This window comes from Nylanderia fulva, unplaced genomic scaffold, assembly GCF_048542155.1.
Source record: "Nylanderia fulva isolate GAGA-0341 unplaced genomic scaffold, ASM4854215v1 Scaffold9, whole genome shotgun sequence".
Taxonomy (NCBI): Eukaryota; Metazoa; Arthropoda; class Insecta; order Hymenoptera; family Formicidae; genus Nylanderia; species Nylanderia fulva.
In genome coordinates, this window is record NW_028191026.1 from 2,609,324 (window position 1) to 2,626,389 (window position 17,066).

Here is a 17,066-nt window from a genome sequence, read left to right on the forward strand (position 1 = left end):
AAGCACACACGCACCTGGATTCTGTATGTACATCATATATATCAATCACACTGCATCACTTCTAAAAAGTAACTGTTCATATGTACAATTAAAGGAGGAACATTTCTTGAAATATGCTACACTAGACGTGCGCGAACAAAAAAGATTCCTACTTATTTTCAAACGCAACATTACAATTCTTTTTTCTCCTTTTAACAATTAATGACGACACTAACATGTTTTTAATGTATTATCAATTCTTTTTCAAACTTAAATTAACGTCAAAATTTTAACAAATAAGTCTATTGCGAGAATTCGCGCGAAAAATAAAATTAATATACATTTCAATAAATGATTTAGAATCAACAACTTGTAACTGTCGCGTATGTAGCCATAATGTAGCATATTTTCTAAACAATATGAGGCATACCGTAAGGGGGAATCACTCTTCTCAACAAATATCTTTCTTTTATAATTAAGATCAGCCCTCACAATAAGCCTCAAGTCTGCTTTCAAGATAGAAACCCTATCTAAACCACAAATATCACTCGAGATACATCCACTCGTACAATCTTTCATCGCAAATAAATATATGACCTAGGTTGCATACACGCGTGTGTATATGCGTTTATAACAGCATAACGTGCCACGTTTATGTACATCATTATCGTGGCTTCTTTCATTTTCTCATCCTCTATCTCTCCTTCTCGCTCTTTCTCTCTTATTCTCAAACACATACACACCTTAAAACAATTTCTCTCGTGTACTTATAAGTACAACACATTCATACATCATACACAGGCACAACTTACGTATAATATACTGCATATATGTGTGGGAATCTTTTTCTAATCTAAATAATATGTATATATATATATCAATATATATTTTACCTATATGAAAAGCATCAGTCTCCATGTGCCAATGACTATCTCAGTGCTTCATTCTGATATTCGTTCTTATCTACAAAAGTCAGTAATCGTGTTGTAATGTGTACGATGCGTGTGTATATGTATGTAATATATGTATCAGGCTACTTTCTTCGTTGATCAGATCGAATCACTGAGACATGTCGCAGCGAGCATTTCATATAATACCGGAAAATATATATTTTCGTGTAAAAAAAATAATTCTTAAGAATTAAATACTTATAGCAGCTGACGATTTGTGTTCTTTGAGTAGTAAAATTAGCGCACGCGTAATCAGTCGAGTAATAATGCGAGCAAAATTAGCTCGTTTTTCTTCCTCCTTTTTTTTAGTACACAAGCACGATTTTTTTTCTTTTCCTCTCTTATCTCTTCCTCTTTCTCTCTCTATATCTTATACAGAATAGTACGTTTGGCAGTGAGGTCATCGTGTCAAAAATGGGTAAAATCTTTACATCGTGTGTCGCGACTACACCATTTAAGTAAAGATCTCTCGTCTCTTATTAATATTTCAATATTTTGGACCCATTCGAGCTTTTGTGCAAGTAACACTAACGAAGCAAATAGCATTTAAATGCTGCTATCGGTGCTTCGAAAATCTATTCCGTCTAAGAAATATATATATTGTGAATTTGTTTATATATATATATATATATATATATATATAAACAAATCTTTAAATGCAGTTTTAATTTTGAAAAATTAAAATTTTGTAATAGAAGTATATTACAAAGTTTTAATTTAAAAAAAAGGCCAGAAAAGTGTATTGCAAGTAAATATTATATATTTCTAAATCATATTGTACCAATTTATCTATTAAAGATTTTTTTGATGATAATAAAAAATTGCTTGAAAAATAAGATAATAATGCTTTATCCACGAGATTGCGCATAAAATTGTCGAAACTTTATTACAAGATAAATATATAAAATATCCATTTTATCATCGAGTTCAATAAAGTTTTGTATGTATGCGTATTTTGCTTTATAAAATAAGATTATAATTAAAATTGTCGCTTGATATTATTAAAAATGATAGCTTTTAAATATCAGCAAATCCATCATTTTGGTGGAATATAAATATATCTATAAATATATTTGTGCATATATTTACAATTACATCATAAATATATTTATATAATAAATTATATAATATATATAATAATTATATAATATATTATATTATATTTATATAACAGCTGTAATATATAAATAACACACTTGTATGTAAATACTTGTATTTTTATATTCCCCTAATGATAAATTTCGTTTTATAAAACGTTATATTTTATAACACCATTTGTAGCTTTAAATAACAATCTTAATTATCATTTTCGAATTATACTCATTAAATTATGTAATAAGTACGTTGATAATAAACATTTTCATGATAAAATTGTAAATTTTTATCACTAAATTGATAATAAAATGGATATGAATATTTATCGATAAATACCAAAGTCGTAAATCGCGAATATGGATTGCGATGTAACAGACAATGAATTACAAGTAGAAGGTTCACATTGCTAAACCATAAATTTTCACGAATAACGAGTGGCGAATGCGCGCAGTTTGACGTCAACTTGTACTAATACATAAATTTTGCGAATTATTTTGTCAATTACATTATGATAAGTATTATCAAGAAAGAAAAATTCTGATAACAATTTAAAAAAATAAATATTCAAGTGTTACCGATGCACAATCGCTCATATACGTAGAACATATACGTAGAGCATATACGTAGATTGTTAGCAGTCTTGAGTCATGGTCGGGAAGTGGTTACAGTTTTCATGAGATTTTCTCTTTGTACGTCGGTAATATCTAACTTTCCGTAGCTACCGGAGCGACGAGCGGTGCATCACCTTGTCCCTTTTCCATGCCTTTAGCACCGTTTTCCACTGCGTCATCAAACTGACCTGATAGCACATCCTTCGTCAGCAATGCGCGACCTGCATCGTCACTTTCAGTTTCGCTGAAATACAGAATGTGCTGTTATAAATATGTTACTCATAGATTAATAATCTATGTATATTTGAATTGATAAAATGTAAAATATAATTAAAAGAGAAATATACAATTATACATCAATAAAATGAAAATGAGTTTTGTTCAAAATTGAATTAATTTTGTTTACATCATGCGAGGCTAAATCTTGAATTATAAGATACGCGTTAGATAGAGAAAAGTTTAAGATATTCACTTATAATCGGTGATTTCATCGGCAAGAGTAGTACGACTCTTGCCATCTTTCTTTTCGGTAGTCTTTTTAATAGCAGTCTTCTTCTTGCCAGTCACCTAAAATATCAATAAATATCTCAAATGCATTCGTCTTCGTAAAATCAAATGATTTATTAGGACATATGCAGGCGAGCGCGGAAATATATTGTAATTCATAGGACTTACTGGTATCTTAATAAGAGATAAAAAAAATATCCAACAAGAGAAAATTAAGATTCTCGTCGCTCTCTGTATTTCTCTCGTCTTATATGCCATAATAGTAATCAGAAGTAATATCACTAGGAAAAATCATATTGTATATCGATTGCGAATATGTTTGTTGCGACGTTATCAATTTAAATAAAATGCACAGTCGCGAGCAAAGGATCTTTCGAGTTTCCACGTTTGCCCAGCATATTCTTCTCGCTTATATATACCTACAAGATCTTTTTACCTTCATTTGAGTCTTCTTTCCGCGTCCGGCAATCGGGGCTCGGTTGGTCCCACGTGTTTGAAAGGTCGGTCGATTTATCGGATTGAATCCACGGGGAAGACCGTATTTAAGTCCACCGATAGAAGTTACCTGCAACAAAATTGTCATCTAGATTGTGACAGACGCGGAAAAATTCTCGTATAAATTATTAAACATGCGAATGAAAGGAGGTGGGAAAACTATGATAACTATATATCATATATAATCTAAATCATAATTTTTTTGCAATAAAGGAGTAATTCACATCGTGGATAAATGGACTCTATTTACGAGATATATATGATTAGATAAATTTGTGAAAATCTTTGATGCATCGTTCATATTTTTACACACAAGTTATTAATTACGATAAATTTTTACTATGTTCTTTTTTATAATGGATTTGTTACGCAAACACCTATATCTTTCCGATAAGCTCTTTTAAGATTAAGCTCTCTGCTACGATTAATGATAATTTCGATAAATAATATTTATAAATTATCATATTTTTCATATCAATAAGAGTTTACAACATATAATGTTAAATAATTAAATTATAACAATTATATACATATACATAGTTATATAATGCAAACTATAAACAATTGATGAAAAGGAATCTCTATAAGAGATAAGTATGTTATTGTGATTATAGATAAAGTATTTTTTTCGAAATATGTATAAAATTTTATGTTATATAATTCTTTATATATAACTATGTATAATTTATATAAACTATTTTACGCACACATTGCTTGTGACTCAACTACATATTACATATATCATTCAATATTAAGCTATTCACATAAAACTTAAAATAAGGAACAAAAGTTAAAAATATTCTGAATTAAAATATATAAAGACCTTTATTTTATAACAGTGTCCATACTACATACAAAAAACATGCAAATGCGATAATACAAGATTGCAAAGCTATTGAAAGAAAATATACAAATGTCAAAACACTTGCATTCATAAATGAAGTCTAACGGAATAAGGAAATAACATGCATAAAATTGCATAATATACGAGAGGATAAATGTAATTATCCTCCATCACTTAATACATAAATTTTCGGATACACATGATTGTTTTTTTTTCTTAATTCATTTTCACCTAATCGAACGCGTCTATACATATAAAAATTATATAAGTATATGTATAAAAACTACATAAAATGTATAGTGCAACTGCATTAAATTCTGCATTAAATCGGTATTACGTGATGTCCCTCCTAAATGCACGTCGGCGATGTTAAATAGCGAAAGCGGATCGAGACTATTCAATATCTCGAACGTTCCCCTAAAATCTGTTCAGAATATCGTCATCGTGTGCTCCTTACATTCCATATACACGCAACGATACGGAACTAAAGATTACGAAATCGCAAACGTGCATATAGTTTATTGCGTGTCAACTCCATTATATCCTACCTGTGGTGGAATTCGTCCGCGCGGATGTCCCTGCAACGGTTGCGGCAGGGGTCGACCAGGCTGCCCGTAGTTCGGACCCCACTGGCCCACTACAACTCCGGCAATCTCCAATTGACCACCTCGCGATGGAATTGGACGTCGCATTAGACCACGCTGCGGCGGGATAGTTCCACTAGTACGACCACCGCGCATTAAACTTTCGTTGATAGTAGGACAACCAGCAGGCAAAATATTCTGATGGGCAGCATTGGGAGGAACTGATACACGAATACCTGTGAAGATAAAAAATAAAATCATTATATGCGTATAAGTAAATCGATATAAAATAATATATTATATTATTACGCAGAAAAATTTTATACAATATTATATGTAATTATTATATAGTATATATTTTGTATTTTACAAAAATTATTTTTTAATGTGCGCGATTAATTAAAAGAATAGACCGTGTATAATAATAAATAAATTTCTTTTTGTATATTATCTGATCTTTTCTAAAAAATAATTTTAAACGAAAGAAATGCATTTTGTTGCAGTTTTGAGATTCGTGAGGTCATATCGGTGAACCTCGCGAAGCAATATTGGCTGCTTCATTTTACTTCCATTCGAAAACATCCTATGATAAAAGCTCGTAGGATGCTAAAGAAACTGGAAGAGAGAGAAAGAAGTATTGAACAAAATTAATTATCCGCCGAAAATTAAAGTTGTTCCACCAACTCTACGTAAATTTTAATTATCACTCTCTCCCTCAAAATGTAATCAAACATCGCCGTTGACTATATCGAGCAAAATTTTAGTTCAATGAAAAACTATAAAGAAACATAACGTACCTGGTGCAACAGGCAACGGTGGGCGGGCGAACATCGGAGTAATTCCCTCAAGTATTGCTTTCCTCATCCTTTCGACCTTCACCACACGGTCAATATGTCCGCTGCAGAGCTCCAGTAAGTTCTTGGCGACAGTGGCACGAGCAAGCGTATGATGGAACAATTTGCCGTCGAAATAGAGCCAAGGGCAACACATTAACCATGGTATCGGTGCCCCGCAAGCGTCGTTCGCCAATAACGCAGTCTCCACCCCGGCCATGAACAAGGTAGCCAGTTGCACTCCGCGCGACGTCACTAATGGAAGCTATATACCAATGATAAATTAAATGTTTGTCTGCTGAGATAATGGTCGAAATATTAATAGCTGTAAAAATTATTATATGACCTTACCTGCAGATCTTGTAGATACTGAGCATTCATAAGTTCTGGTGAGAAAGCTTGCGCGATGAAGGCATCCAACTCCTGACGGCGTAAAATTTTTATCTTGTCAGAGAAGGACATGATGTATCTGCGAAAAAAATATCAAAGATTTATCGAATGAATTCAGATTTTAGTTTCTCAGTTCTTTATAAATTAAAAGAAAAAGGTGATTGTAATCGATGTTTACCTCAAAACACAAGCCATGACCAACAGATGTTGCGGAACATATGAGGTATTTAATATGAGAGGAGTATCGGATCTCATACAAGTTAGGAATCCTCTAAGTCTACGCCGCTTGTCATCTATAACTGTGCTAAAGAACAGGAAATTTTGTCAGTTTATAAAAAAGTTTAATAAATTAATAAATTAATTTACAGCATATTCTTACGTACAAGTAATTGAATTATATAACTTTATTCAGTTTCATTGAATAGATAAATTGCTTACCCAAACCATAAACGTTGAATTGTAGGGACACCCCAACCGATTTGCTCCGCTTTCACCAATTCTGGAGTCTGATATGGATTGGACTTGGACCACACCCATTCCCTTATTATCACGTCTGGAACTTCGACCTTGTCGCTGTCTAATAAGCACAAGAATTTGCACAAAGTTAGGATAGATTTAATACAGAAGACATATCTTATATCATAATTAGCAAAATCGATACTTGCCACCTTTCTCTTTACTCTTCGTGGCTAGATACATACGATGATGAAGATTGAACAAAATCGCATATACCATTTGTCGAATTGGTCTGTAAATCACGTGAATGGAAGGGAATTCGCGATGATTTTCATCCTCCAAGAGAACCGGCAGTTTAATCTCGCCAGCGATGAGAATTTGATAAATGTACGGTGACATCAGTCCTTTCTGATGACGCTCCGAAGCGGTACGCATGACTTCTGGTGATGTGATGGGAATATTGGTCGTTTTTTCCGGCTGTCTCGCAGAATCGGCCGTTGCGTGGGACGGTGATGTTGCGGAGGAGCTGCTACTCGAACTCGACGAACTTATCAAAAGATTGTGAGTACCGTTGATAGCGTGTCCATCATCTGTTTTAATTTTAAAAATTTCAAATGTTTAGTTATAGTCAAGAAATCATCGATAAAGGTGTAAAGAGTATCGTTATATTTTATAACATTTGCGGACATACTTGTTTCCTCTTCCGTACGTATAATGTCTCTATCAGAGTCTCCGTGACTCTGAAGCCCTGGTGGATCGATTACGATTTGCGGCGCTGCCTTTGCATTAGCGGTCGCCTGTTTGTACGCGTTCAAACTTTCGCGTTCACTCTCCAGAGTCTCAGACGCGAATCTCGATGTCTCCAGATTAGACTCGCCTTCAGAGGCTGACGGCGTGTCCGACAGATTCGACTGAGCTTGTGAGCTTGGCTTGGAATCTAGTTTATGAACTAAAAGAGATTAATATAGATATATTTATCTGGCAATATTATATTATATCAGCACGCTTGTAATACACGTTACTAAAATACTCAATCATCTTTTATCTTTAATTTTTTTATTTATATTTATAAATATGTAATAAAACGCGATCTCTTCCCTTAAACACACTTTATAAATACTCAAAAGAAATTCCTTTTTTCTTTATTTTAGAGAAAGTTTTAGCAACATATAACTTATCTAGTTTTTTTTTACAAACAATAGTACATTAAAAATTTTTTGTCACCTTACCTTTTGCTGGTTTCACAGGCTTATAATGTAAAAATCCCTCTTTCGTTCCATTTAAATAGTACTGGACAGACTGTCTCAATTTAGAACATCTCGGATCAGAGGTGGAACCAAAGACTTTTTGCGAAACTACATCCAACTCCACGGAAGAAAGTTCCCTGACGAAGTTCGCAATCGTCTTAATCATCTGTTCGACGCTCGTCTTGTTCAACATGTTAGTGCTAATGTTATGATTCTTGTAGAAATCGGCCAAGTCACTTTCGGTCAATATGTAATTGCCAAGTAAGGCTGCTAGTATGCACAGCCTATCAGATGGTATGTTGAGGGTTTTAGTGAGTTCAGAGAGCATATATTCTTTTGTATCAAGGGAACCCTGTTGTAAAGAAAGAAATATTTGTTATACATTGTTAATTATTGTTAAAAAATATAACATTGACTATTTTTATACTATTAAAGATCTATTTATACCTTATTAAAATCTGACCTAACCTTGTACGTAAGCTTCAACTGTTCAGATGAGAAGTACCGTGGAGGATCAAATGCAGCATATTCTGCATCATCGGCTATCAGCCCATTGTAATTGTTTTCACGACAATATGCAATGACTTCCTGATGATGATCATCCATGCTACACAACTGTCACAACATTAATAATGTTAATTTATACAATGTTTAATAATTGTTTAATTGAAAGTTTAATCAATGTTTAATCACAAAAGTTGAAATGTGTAATCAACAATTGTAAGCACAAAAATATGATGAAAGGAATAAAAACAGATATTTGTTAACTTACAACTGTAACACTCAGATGCCTGAGAGCCATACGTAAACTTGTCCTTAAACATACAGGAGGAGTCCACCAGATTTTCGGCGGTGGTGTACCTTTCGTTGTTATATGTTTCAGGACCTTGAGATTTCAGTACAACATTTTCACTCTTTGTCCATTTGATCTGATAGTGTTAGTGCATGAGAGAGACTTACATTGTTAACTTTAGCACGCATTTGCAATTGTTGTTGCACCCAATCGGCTCGCCGAAGAGGTTCAAAACATCCATTAAAGAATACAGCTATTTCTAGTCCTGACATCTCCATCGCTTGTATAAGAACCGCAAGAAATTGGAGCATGCGGTTCCATTGTCCACCACAAGCCCAATCTGTGAAATTTAAAGCCATATTGTGTCAATTTAATGTAAATAAGATAATCAAATGCATATATATATATACAAAATTGTTAATAAAATATACAAAATACAATATCTTATAACTCACCTGAGAAAAATCCACCATATAATCGGTCCAAGCAGCATTCTCCATCAAGAACTAGTCTCAATTTACCAAAGTTGTGTATCTGTTGTCCCTTAATTACACGATTACGTTGCGTCTTTTGTGCAACCACACGCGCAATCTTCAACAAATCTATAGGCACGGATCCTCCTTGCACGCAGTTGCTGTCCAAGAAAGTTTGCAAGTCTTGAATGCCCATGTTTACAATATACTCCTGAGTTGCGCTCTAACAGTCACGAATCTCCGCACCTTAATTTGTCTCAATTACTATATTTCTTATGCGGAGAGGGTGTCGCTATCTTCTTGAATTCCTTCAATCTTTTACGTTGTCAGAGACCAGCGACACGTTCCTTTTTTTATTTTTATTTTTTTTACATCGGTTTGTTTTTTTTTTTTTTTAATATGTGTAAGTGTGTGTGATGTGTTTGTTTTTTTAATATCCGAAGAAACCTAATTCCAATTTCAAAAACTTCAATCTGTAAAAAGAAAAAACCATCATGACTTTCAAATCTTGGCGCGATCGGTACATTTACATATCGCAATTATCTGTCAAAAATCTGTTGCTCATCTCGTGCAAACTCGAGTCGCCGACATTCCGGGGAGGGGGAAATTATGATTCATACACGCCCAGGTATCCGGAAAGAAAAAGAAGAAAAAAAGAGGGACATCCCGACAAAGGTTCGACCCCAAACGCCTGTAAACGCCTCTTAGTCTCGTATCCCCTCCCCGCTACCCCAAAATCGAGACACACGGAAAAAAGGGGACCGGGCCGACGAGGACGACGTCCTCGTCGAAGCCTCGAGCGTCATCGACGCCATTCGCTTTGTTTATACGCGCGTCTGGGAGGCCGGGCCGACGTGGGGGACGTCCCCACGGGATTTGTTCGCCGGCTGGCAACCGGTCAATCACGCTCGAGGCCATATTCCGAGACAGATTCACCCGGAAACGACGAATCCCGGAAGGAACCCTCCCCAAAACGCGTTCGGTATCTCATCCGATTCGTTCTCGAGTAGACGAATGTCCGAGTTTCTCGGGTTAGGTGCAATCTTCCGTCTTAAACGTGCCCCTGACCCCCGCCCTCTGGGGAGACTCGATTGCGAGAACCGGAGCGTGCGTTCGCGTGGATTTCGCGGCCACAGAAGCAAATACGAGCGATATCCTTGCGAGCCGCAGCCCGGACGAGATCGTTACTTACGTTAAATTAGCGTTAATCATCGTGGCCCCAAAGAAACACAAAAACACACGGGCCTTCGGGAGCGTGGATGACGTCGAATCGTAAACGGAAATGACCCTAGTCCCTGCTGCCTGTTCTCGCAAGCGCACCACCGATCGCCCAGCCGCGACGCTGATTGGCCGCTCGGTGGCGTCTCCGCGACAATGGCCGGCGGCCGGAACTAAGCGACACGTCGTTGTTCCATTTCAAAATTCGCCGGCGCGGCGTCTGCCTCCGCGTGTCACGCCTCGTGTAGGCGTATTTCTTCTGTTCGACGTTTTTCCATTTTATTATTCAGATCAAATCGAGAGATTTCATTCGTCATTTATTTATGACAGAATATTAGGTTTGTTCGCGTCGCATGCCCCAACATGCTCCTTCTTACTCCAATGCGCTCGTATTGGTGCGCTCCTCGAATTAGACCAATACGAGCGCATTGAAATAAAAAGGAGCAAGTTGGAGCATGCGACGCGAACAAACCTATTATTCATTGGATAAATCTCAGATAAATATATATGCAGGCGAAAATTAGGCGTCGACATGTTTTATTACTGTCAAAAAATGGCATAAGCGTATTTCTTCTCTGTTCGACATTTTTCCATTTTATTATTCAGATCAAATCGAGAGATTTCACTCGTCATTTATTTATGACGGAATATTATTCATTGGATAAATCTATGATAAATATATATGCAGGCGAAATTAGGCGTCGACATTCTATTACTGTCAAAAAATGGCACAGGCGTGTTTCTTCTGTTCGACATTTTTCAATTATATATATTATTAAATCGAGAGATTAGATTAATTATTTATTTATGTCAGAATATTATTGATTGGATAAATCTGAGATAAATATATGCAGACGTTGACATTTTATTACTGTTAAAAAATGACACAGGCGCGTTTTTTCTGTTCGACATTTTTCAATTATATATTATTAAATCGAGAGATTAGATTAATTATTTATTTATGTCAGAATATTATTGATCGGATAAATCTGAGATAAATGCGGGATAAATTTAGGCGACATTTAATTACTGTAAAAAAAATACATCGCGCGATCGAAAAATTATATGAAATGTTACATACTATATGTTGTAGGAAAAGTATTATAAAAAATTTCGTAAATATATTTTAATAAAATCGTAAATATAAATAAATTAAAAAATGGAACTTTGTCGAGTAGATTTGAATAATAGAAATTGCGTCGGACTTTTTTAAAATTATATACATACGTCAATTTTGCAATGCCTATTTGAATAAATTAATATTGTCACAAATTTCTTTCACAGATTATTTCTAAATAAAAAATTGTAAATTTAACTTGGGAAAATTTTTATCCAATAATATTGATAAAAACAATATCTCGTTAATAAAAAAAAGAGTATATATATATTTTTTTTTTATTTATACGTTATATTTTTTATAGAATGTGAAATGAATTTATATATTTTCCATTGAAACGCAGTTTTCATTTTTCTCCTTAAAGCAAATAAGGAAGGCGTTTCAGAGACCTAGATACGGGTATTTTATTGTATTCAGTGTATATCCGCCCGAAATGTTTGACCAATTATAAAAGCTTGAAAAAAAATCTTTCTGAGTTGATTGGTCAAATAATACAATAGATTTCTAACGCCCAGTAGAGCTAACAGCTTTCTAAACGAATCACAGACATAGCAATACAAAAGAAAAGCAGGTAGTAAATCTCTTTCTGTTAAAAGTGAAAAAGAGACAAACTTATAATTAGAAAAGAATAGTGAGCTCCATTAAGTAATTCTATTCTTTTTTCACTTAGGTTGCAAATTAAATACGATATAAATATCTATATAGATGTTCTATATTCTTGTGCGTTTTATCATTCTTCGAATAATTTTATTTTTTAAGAAAGAGATATATACAGATGGTGTTAATTAATTCACGCCTATTAAGTGTACATACCATATAATTAAAATTAAGTATACAACATATATTTCTTGACAAAAAATAATTCCGAAGATGTTGAATCATTTTTTCCTTAATGAAAAGAATTATCAAATAAAATTAATTTTCAGGCTTATTTTTTATCAAAAAATATCGTTATGTACTTAATGTAGGCACGAATTAATTTACATCCTATATATATACATTTTTTTCATTTTAAATATAGATTCACTACACATTTTACAGTGTTAAATTTAGAATAAAATAGAAATAATTTTTAAGTTAATATATTTATCGACTCAAATACATTTCTTTTGATATCTTGTAAATTTTATCAGAGCAACACAAAAGTGAAGATATGTAATCGATAAAGTTGAAAATCTGTGCTCGATTAAATTTTCGATATATATTAGGCCGTTCCAAAAGGAATAATCATAACTTTGTTTTTAATAATAATGTATAGAAAAAATTTTATTCTCTCATTCTTTCAAACACATAAATACTTGGCATGCGTATTACTTCTCGTTAGTGCGTTTAATGGTATATTTTCTTGCATTCGATACGAACTTGTAATTTTTATATCGCAAATATTAACAAATAATATTGATCTCTGACTGATCGTTTTCTCTCGAGAGCCTTTCATCCTTATCTCAGGATTTAAAGATGGATATCATGTACAAACTGTGCTGTCGCATCAATATAGTATAGATATATATATAATTTTAATATAATTTGCATGCTGTAAGTACTACTTACACCATGATAATTTGCATATTTCATGTACAAATACATTCACACATATATCACAAACGTACCATATGTCAGTAACGCTCAGTCAGTGCTCTCTGTTCACGTTACTCCCGTTACTCTAAAAGGAGATGTGGAAGATCAAATTAAAGTAATAAATTAAACCTCTTAAAAATATACAATTTCCTTGATAAATATCGATGAGACGGAAATAAGATTGAACAAAAAAACAAAAAAAAAACACAAAAACTATATATGTATATCGGTTCTCATTATAAAAAGAAGGAATTTAAGTTGTATCTCTTTCAACAACAATGATACGAAAATATCAGATCGGATCGACGTATTTATTATTGTATATGCCTAAATTGTTTAGACTGGCAACGATAAAGGTCGCATTCTCGGAGGAAACTTGGGGTAACTATACATTGTATAGCTACGTCTCTAGAATATCAAGTCTTTCGAATATCGCACTTTTACATGCACTGCTTTCTTATCATTATAATTCGTCGTGGTCTTCGTAATTATCTTCCGTTTGCCTATCGTCATCGGCATCGATGTTCGACGAGTTCTCTACGTTGTTCGCCGTTTCCTCTTCCTGCGCTTCCTCCTCTTCTGGTACCTCGTCGAGAGAGATGCCCAAGGCCTTCCTCATCAGCTGCTCCACGTCATCTGCGTAGCTAGCGGTTTCCCGCAGCATGTAACCCGATCGCAGGGTCGCCGTACGGAACATCATTACCGCGATGTGTTTCGCCTTCTCGTCGGATGCGTCGACCTCGACTCGGCGCAGCAACTCTCTGATGAGCGGATGCCTCGGATTGATCTCCAGGGTCTTCTTCTGATTCAAGTAATAGGTCTTCTGCGGATCGTCACTCTTTTGATGCGCGTTCGAGATCGCTAATCGCTCCATATTGCCGGTCCAGCCGAACATGCTGGCGACCAGGGCGCAGGGCGAGTCGGACAGACGTTCCGACACTGCCGCTCGAATTATGTTATCCTTCAGGATGTCGCTCAGCCATTTAGTCAGAGGTTCAAACGTCTTTTCAAGTTGCTTCATTCGCTCTTTCCCTTGTTCGCTCTCGTCAAGCGTGAAGCCCTCCTTTGCCACGTTTTGGAACTTCTTGCCTTCAAACTCGGGCAAGCCAGAAATTGCGTACTCGTCCACCGCCTCGGTCAGATACAACACCTCGTAACCCTTCTTGGTCAGTCGCTCGACGAACGGCGATTTCTTCACCTCTTCCTCGGATAAGCCGGCGATGTAGTAGATGTGCTGCTGATTGGGTTTCATGCGGGATACATAATCGGCTAGGAAGGTCGGTTCATTCTGCGTGGATGATTGGAACTGCAGAAGCTTAGATAGTCTCGCGCGATTCTGTGCGTCTTCGATCACACCCAGCTTGATGTTTGTGCTGTACTCTTTCTGGAATTTCTGGAACTCCTCTTTGTCGAGCTTCTTGATCATGTCCAATACTTTTCTGATGAGTTTTTTCTTGATGACCTTGATTAATTTATGTTGCTGAAGGTTCTCACGTGAAACATTGAGCGGTAGATCGTCGCTATCCACGATACCACGAATGAAGGACAAGTAATTTGGCATCATATCGGTGAACTTGTCAGTGATGAAGACACGTCTGACATATAGTTTGATGTTATCGGACTTGGTGCCATAACGATTGAAGCTGTCGCTCGGTTGAACCTTCGGGATGAACAGAACGGACTTGAATGTGACTTCACCCTCGGCGACAAAGTGAATCTTTCCCAAAGGTTCCTGATTGTCCTTGGTGAGCGTCTTATAAAACTCGTTGTACTCTTTATCTTCGACCTCGCTCGGCTTCAATGTCCAGATTGGCTTTGAGTCGTTCAACAATTCCCAGTCCCATACAGTCTTATCTACCTTTTTGGATTTCTTCTCGTCCGCATCGTCTTCCTCTACTTTTCCATCATCATCGTCAGCCTTGTCTTCAGATTCCTCTCTGGGTTTATCCTCATCCACATCTTCCGCATCGACTTGTACAACTTTGCTATTCCACAAGTATATGGGGAAGTTGATAAACTGAGAATATTTCTTCACCAAGTTCTTTATCGTATCTGGTTCCAAAAAGTCCAGTGCTTCTTCCTTCAAGTGTAAGCTACAAAATAAAGAATAAAATTATTTTTTATCATATTATACTCTTAATATAAAACTTCTGAACTTTATAATTTGCTTAAAAATGTGATCTTGCAAATAGATTTCTACAACTTACCTTACGGTTGTTCCTCTCTTCAAAGTATCACCACGTGGATCTTCCACAATGCTATAATTGGTACTGTCGGACTCCCATATGTGCTGCTTGTCATCATTGTGCTTTGTGGTAACAACAACAACATTCGCAACCAAATATGCAGAATAAAAGCCTACGCCAAACTGGCCGATCATATCATTCATATCCTGAGAACTCGTAACATCTTGCATTTTTCCCAAGAACTCAGCTGTACCAGACTTTGCGATGGTTCCAAGATTGTTAACCAGATCTTGTTTTGTCATACCGATGCCAGAATCCGTTATATGCAATACTTTATTTTCCTTGTCTGCTTTTATTCTGATAGCCAATTCACTATTTGTACTCAGAACATTCTTGTCAGTGAGAGACAACAGTCTGATTTTGTCAAGCGCATCCGATGCATTTGAAATCAATTCCCTGAGGTAGATCTCCTTGTTGCGGTAGAGAGAATTAATAATGAGCTTCATCATTCGATTGACCTCTGTCTGGAACGTAAATTTTTCAGACTTTTCCCTCAGTTCCTTCATCTGAGCTGTATTTAACCCATCGATCTTTATCGCTTCTTCTTCTCTTTGCACTGCCTCATGATCTGCAAAAATATAAATTCTTAATTCAAATATACAACCACTTATTCATATTTTTATAAACAAGACAGAGATAAAGAAAGTTAGATTTGTGAAAAAGAATTTCATATACAAACAAAATTAATAACAGGACATCCATCTTACATCCTAATCTCTTTTGACACATCTTAATATATTTGTTTGATCATTAATAAATGTAATAAATTAAATTATGTATCAGAGAATTACAGAACAAAGTTTATCACAATATTTGAATCGTTATCGTTAAACGGACTCCTCCCACCTGTTACAAGATTTTTCAGAGAGCGCACAGTAACACGAAAATCGTTTAAAATAATTTAAACTGAAATAGAGTACCTGTTCGCGATGCTTCGCGGCTGGCTCCGAGGTCATTCTCCACGGTACCGACATCCTCGTCGGCATCTTCATCGGCCCGGACGAATCCTAGACAAAAGGGCAAACATAAATCATGAAAGTCGCCCAGACTCTTCCAGAAGAAGCGCTCCGATCCGAAGTCTCGACTTACCTGTCAGCAGGAATAATCCCGCGACGAGTATGAGCAATTTCTTCATCACGACGTGGCCGACTCACAAAAGAGACTCGAGAGAAAAGGATCTCTTCGACGCACAAATCACTCGCACCCTAACACTCCGCTGTTTCCTCACCGACTGTCGCGAGACTGCCGCGACGACGACGCGTATAGCCGCTTGGCCGGCCAATCGCGAGCGACCACGCAGCACGCGCTGGCGAATGGCGAGCGTGCCGGGTGGCAGCTCCGTCCAAATGGCACCGTGCGATTGGCCCTGTGGGTCGGCACCGAGAGCACCACGTACTCCCATCCCTTCTCGCTGTTCTAGAAGATTCACTTCACGGCGTCGTGGACGCGCCGGATGAAATTATCGGAAATCGAATTTATTATCGCCATTTCCTCCCCTCCTATTCGATTACAGGACGAAATCGTCTCTGCGATACATGATACATTGTCGAAATTATGGGGGCTAAAGTTGCCTCAATTTTCATATCATTTTTCTTCAAAATAGTCCATTGTATTATCGATTTTTATCATGTTTGTTTCATTAATTAGAAT

General features: G+C 35.9%; 2 protein-coding genes across 5 annotated transcripts; both read right to left on the reverse strand.

Moving 5' to 3' along the window:
- Positions 1-2,106: 2,106 nt before the first annotated feature.
- On the reverse strand, positions 2,107-10,579 carry LOC114946522 (constitutive coactivator of PPAR-gamma-like protein 1 homolog). Of its 4 annotated transcripts, none has more exons than XM_029323051.2 (16): positions 10,450-10,579; positions 9,240-9,730; positions 8,952-9,124; positions 8,764-8,877; positions 8,460-8,606; positions 7,974-8,343; positions 7,436-7,681; positions 6,954-7,334; positions 6,727-6,865; positions 6,467-6,592; positions 6,250-6,367; positions 5,863-6,163; positions 5,030-5,301; positions 3,579-3,707; positions 3,108-3,202; positions 2,107-2,879 (listed from the first exon to the last, which is right to left on the reverse strand). In XM_029323051.2, exons 2-16 carry the CDS (start codon positions 9,451-9,453, stop codon positions 2,729-2,731), a joined length of 2,976 nt encoding a protein of 991 aa, XP_029178884.1. In that variant the 5' UTR covers positions 9,454-9,730; positions 10,450-10,579; the 3' UTR covers positions 2,107-2,728. The 4 variants fall into 4 exon arrangements, with proteins under 4 accessions (XP_029178884.1, XP_029178881.1, XP_029178885.1 ...); XM_029323048.2 differs by having other exon boundaries at positions 7,436-7,693; XM_029323052.2 differs by lacking the exon at positions 2,107-2,879 and having other exon boundaries at positions 3,117-3,202; positions 3,566-3,707; positions 7,436-7,693; positions 10,450-10,578.
- A 1,399-nt stretch (positions 10,580-11,978) lies between these two features.
- Positions 11,979-16,675, reverse strand: Gp93 (heat shock protein 90 Gp93). Its single transcript, XM_029322954.2, has 4 exons — positions 16,506-16,675; positions 16,337-16,423; positions 15,378-15,984; positions 11,979-15,263 (listed from the first exon to the last, which is right to left on the reverse strand). The coding sequence occupies exons 1-4, from the start codon at positions 16,549-16,551 to the stop codon at positions 13,634-13,636; spliced, it is 2,370 nt and encodes a 789-aa protein (XP_029178787.1). The 5' UTR covers positions 16,552-16,675; the 3' UTR covers positions 11,979-13,633.
- Between the last annotated feature and the right edge of the window lie 391 nt (positions 16,676-17,066).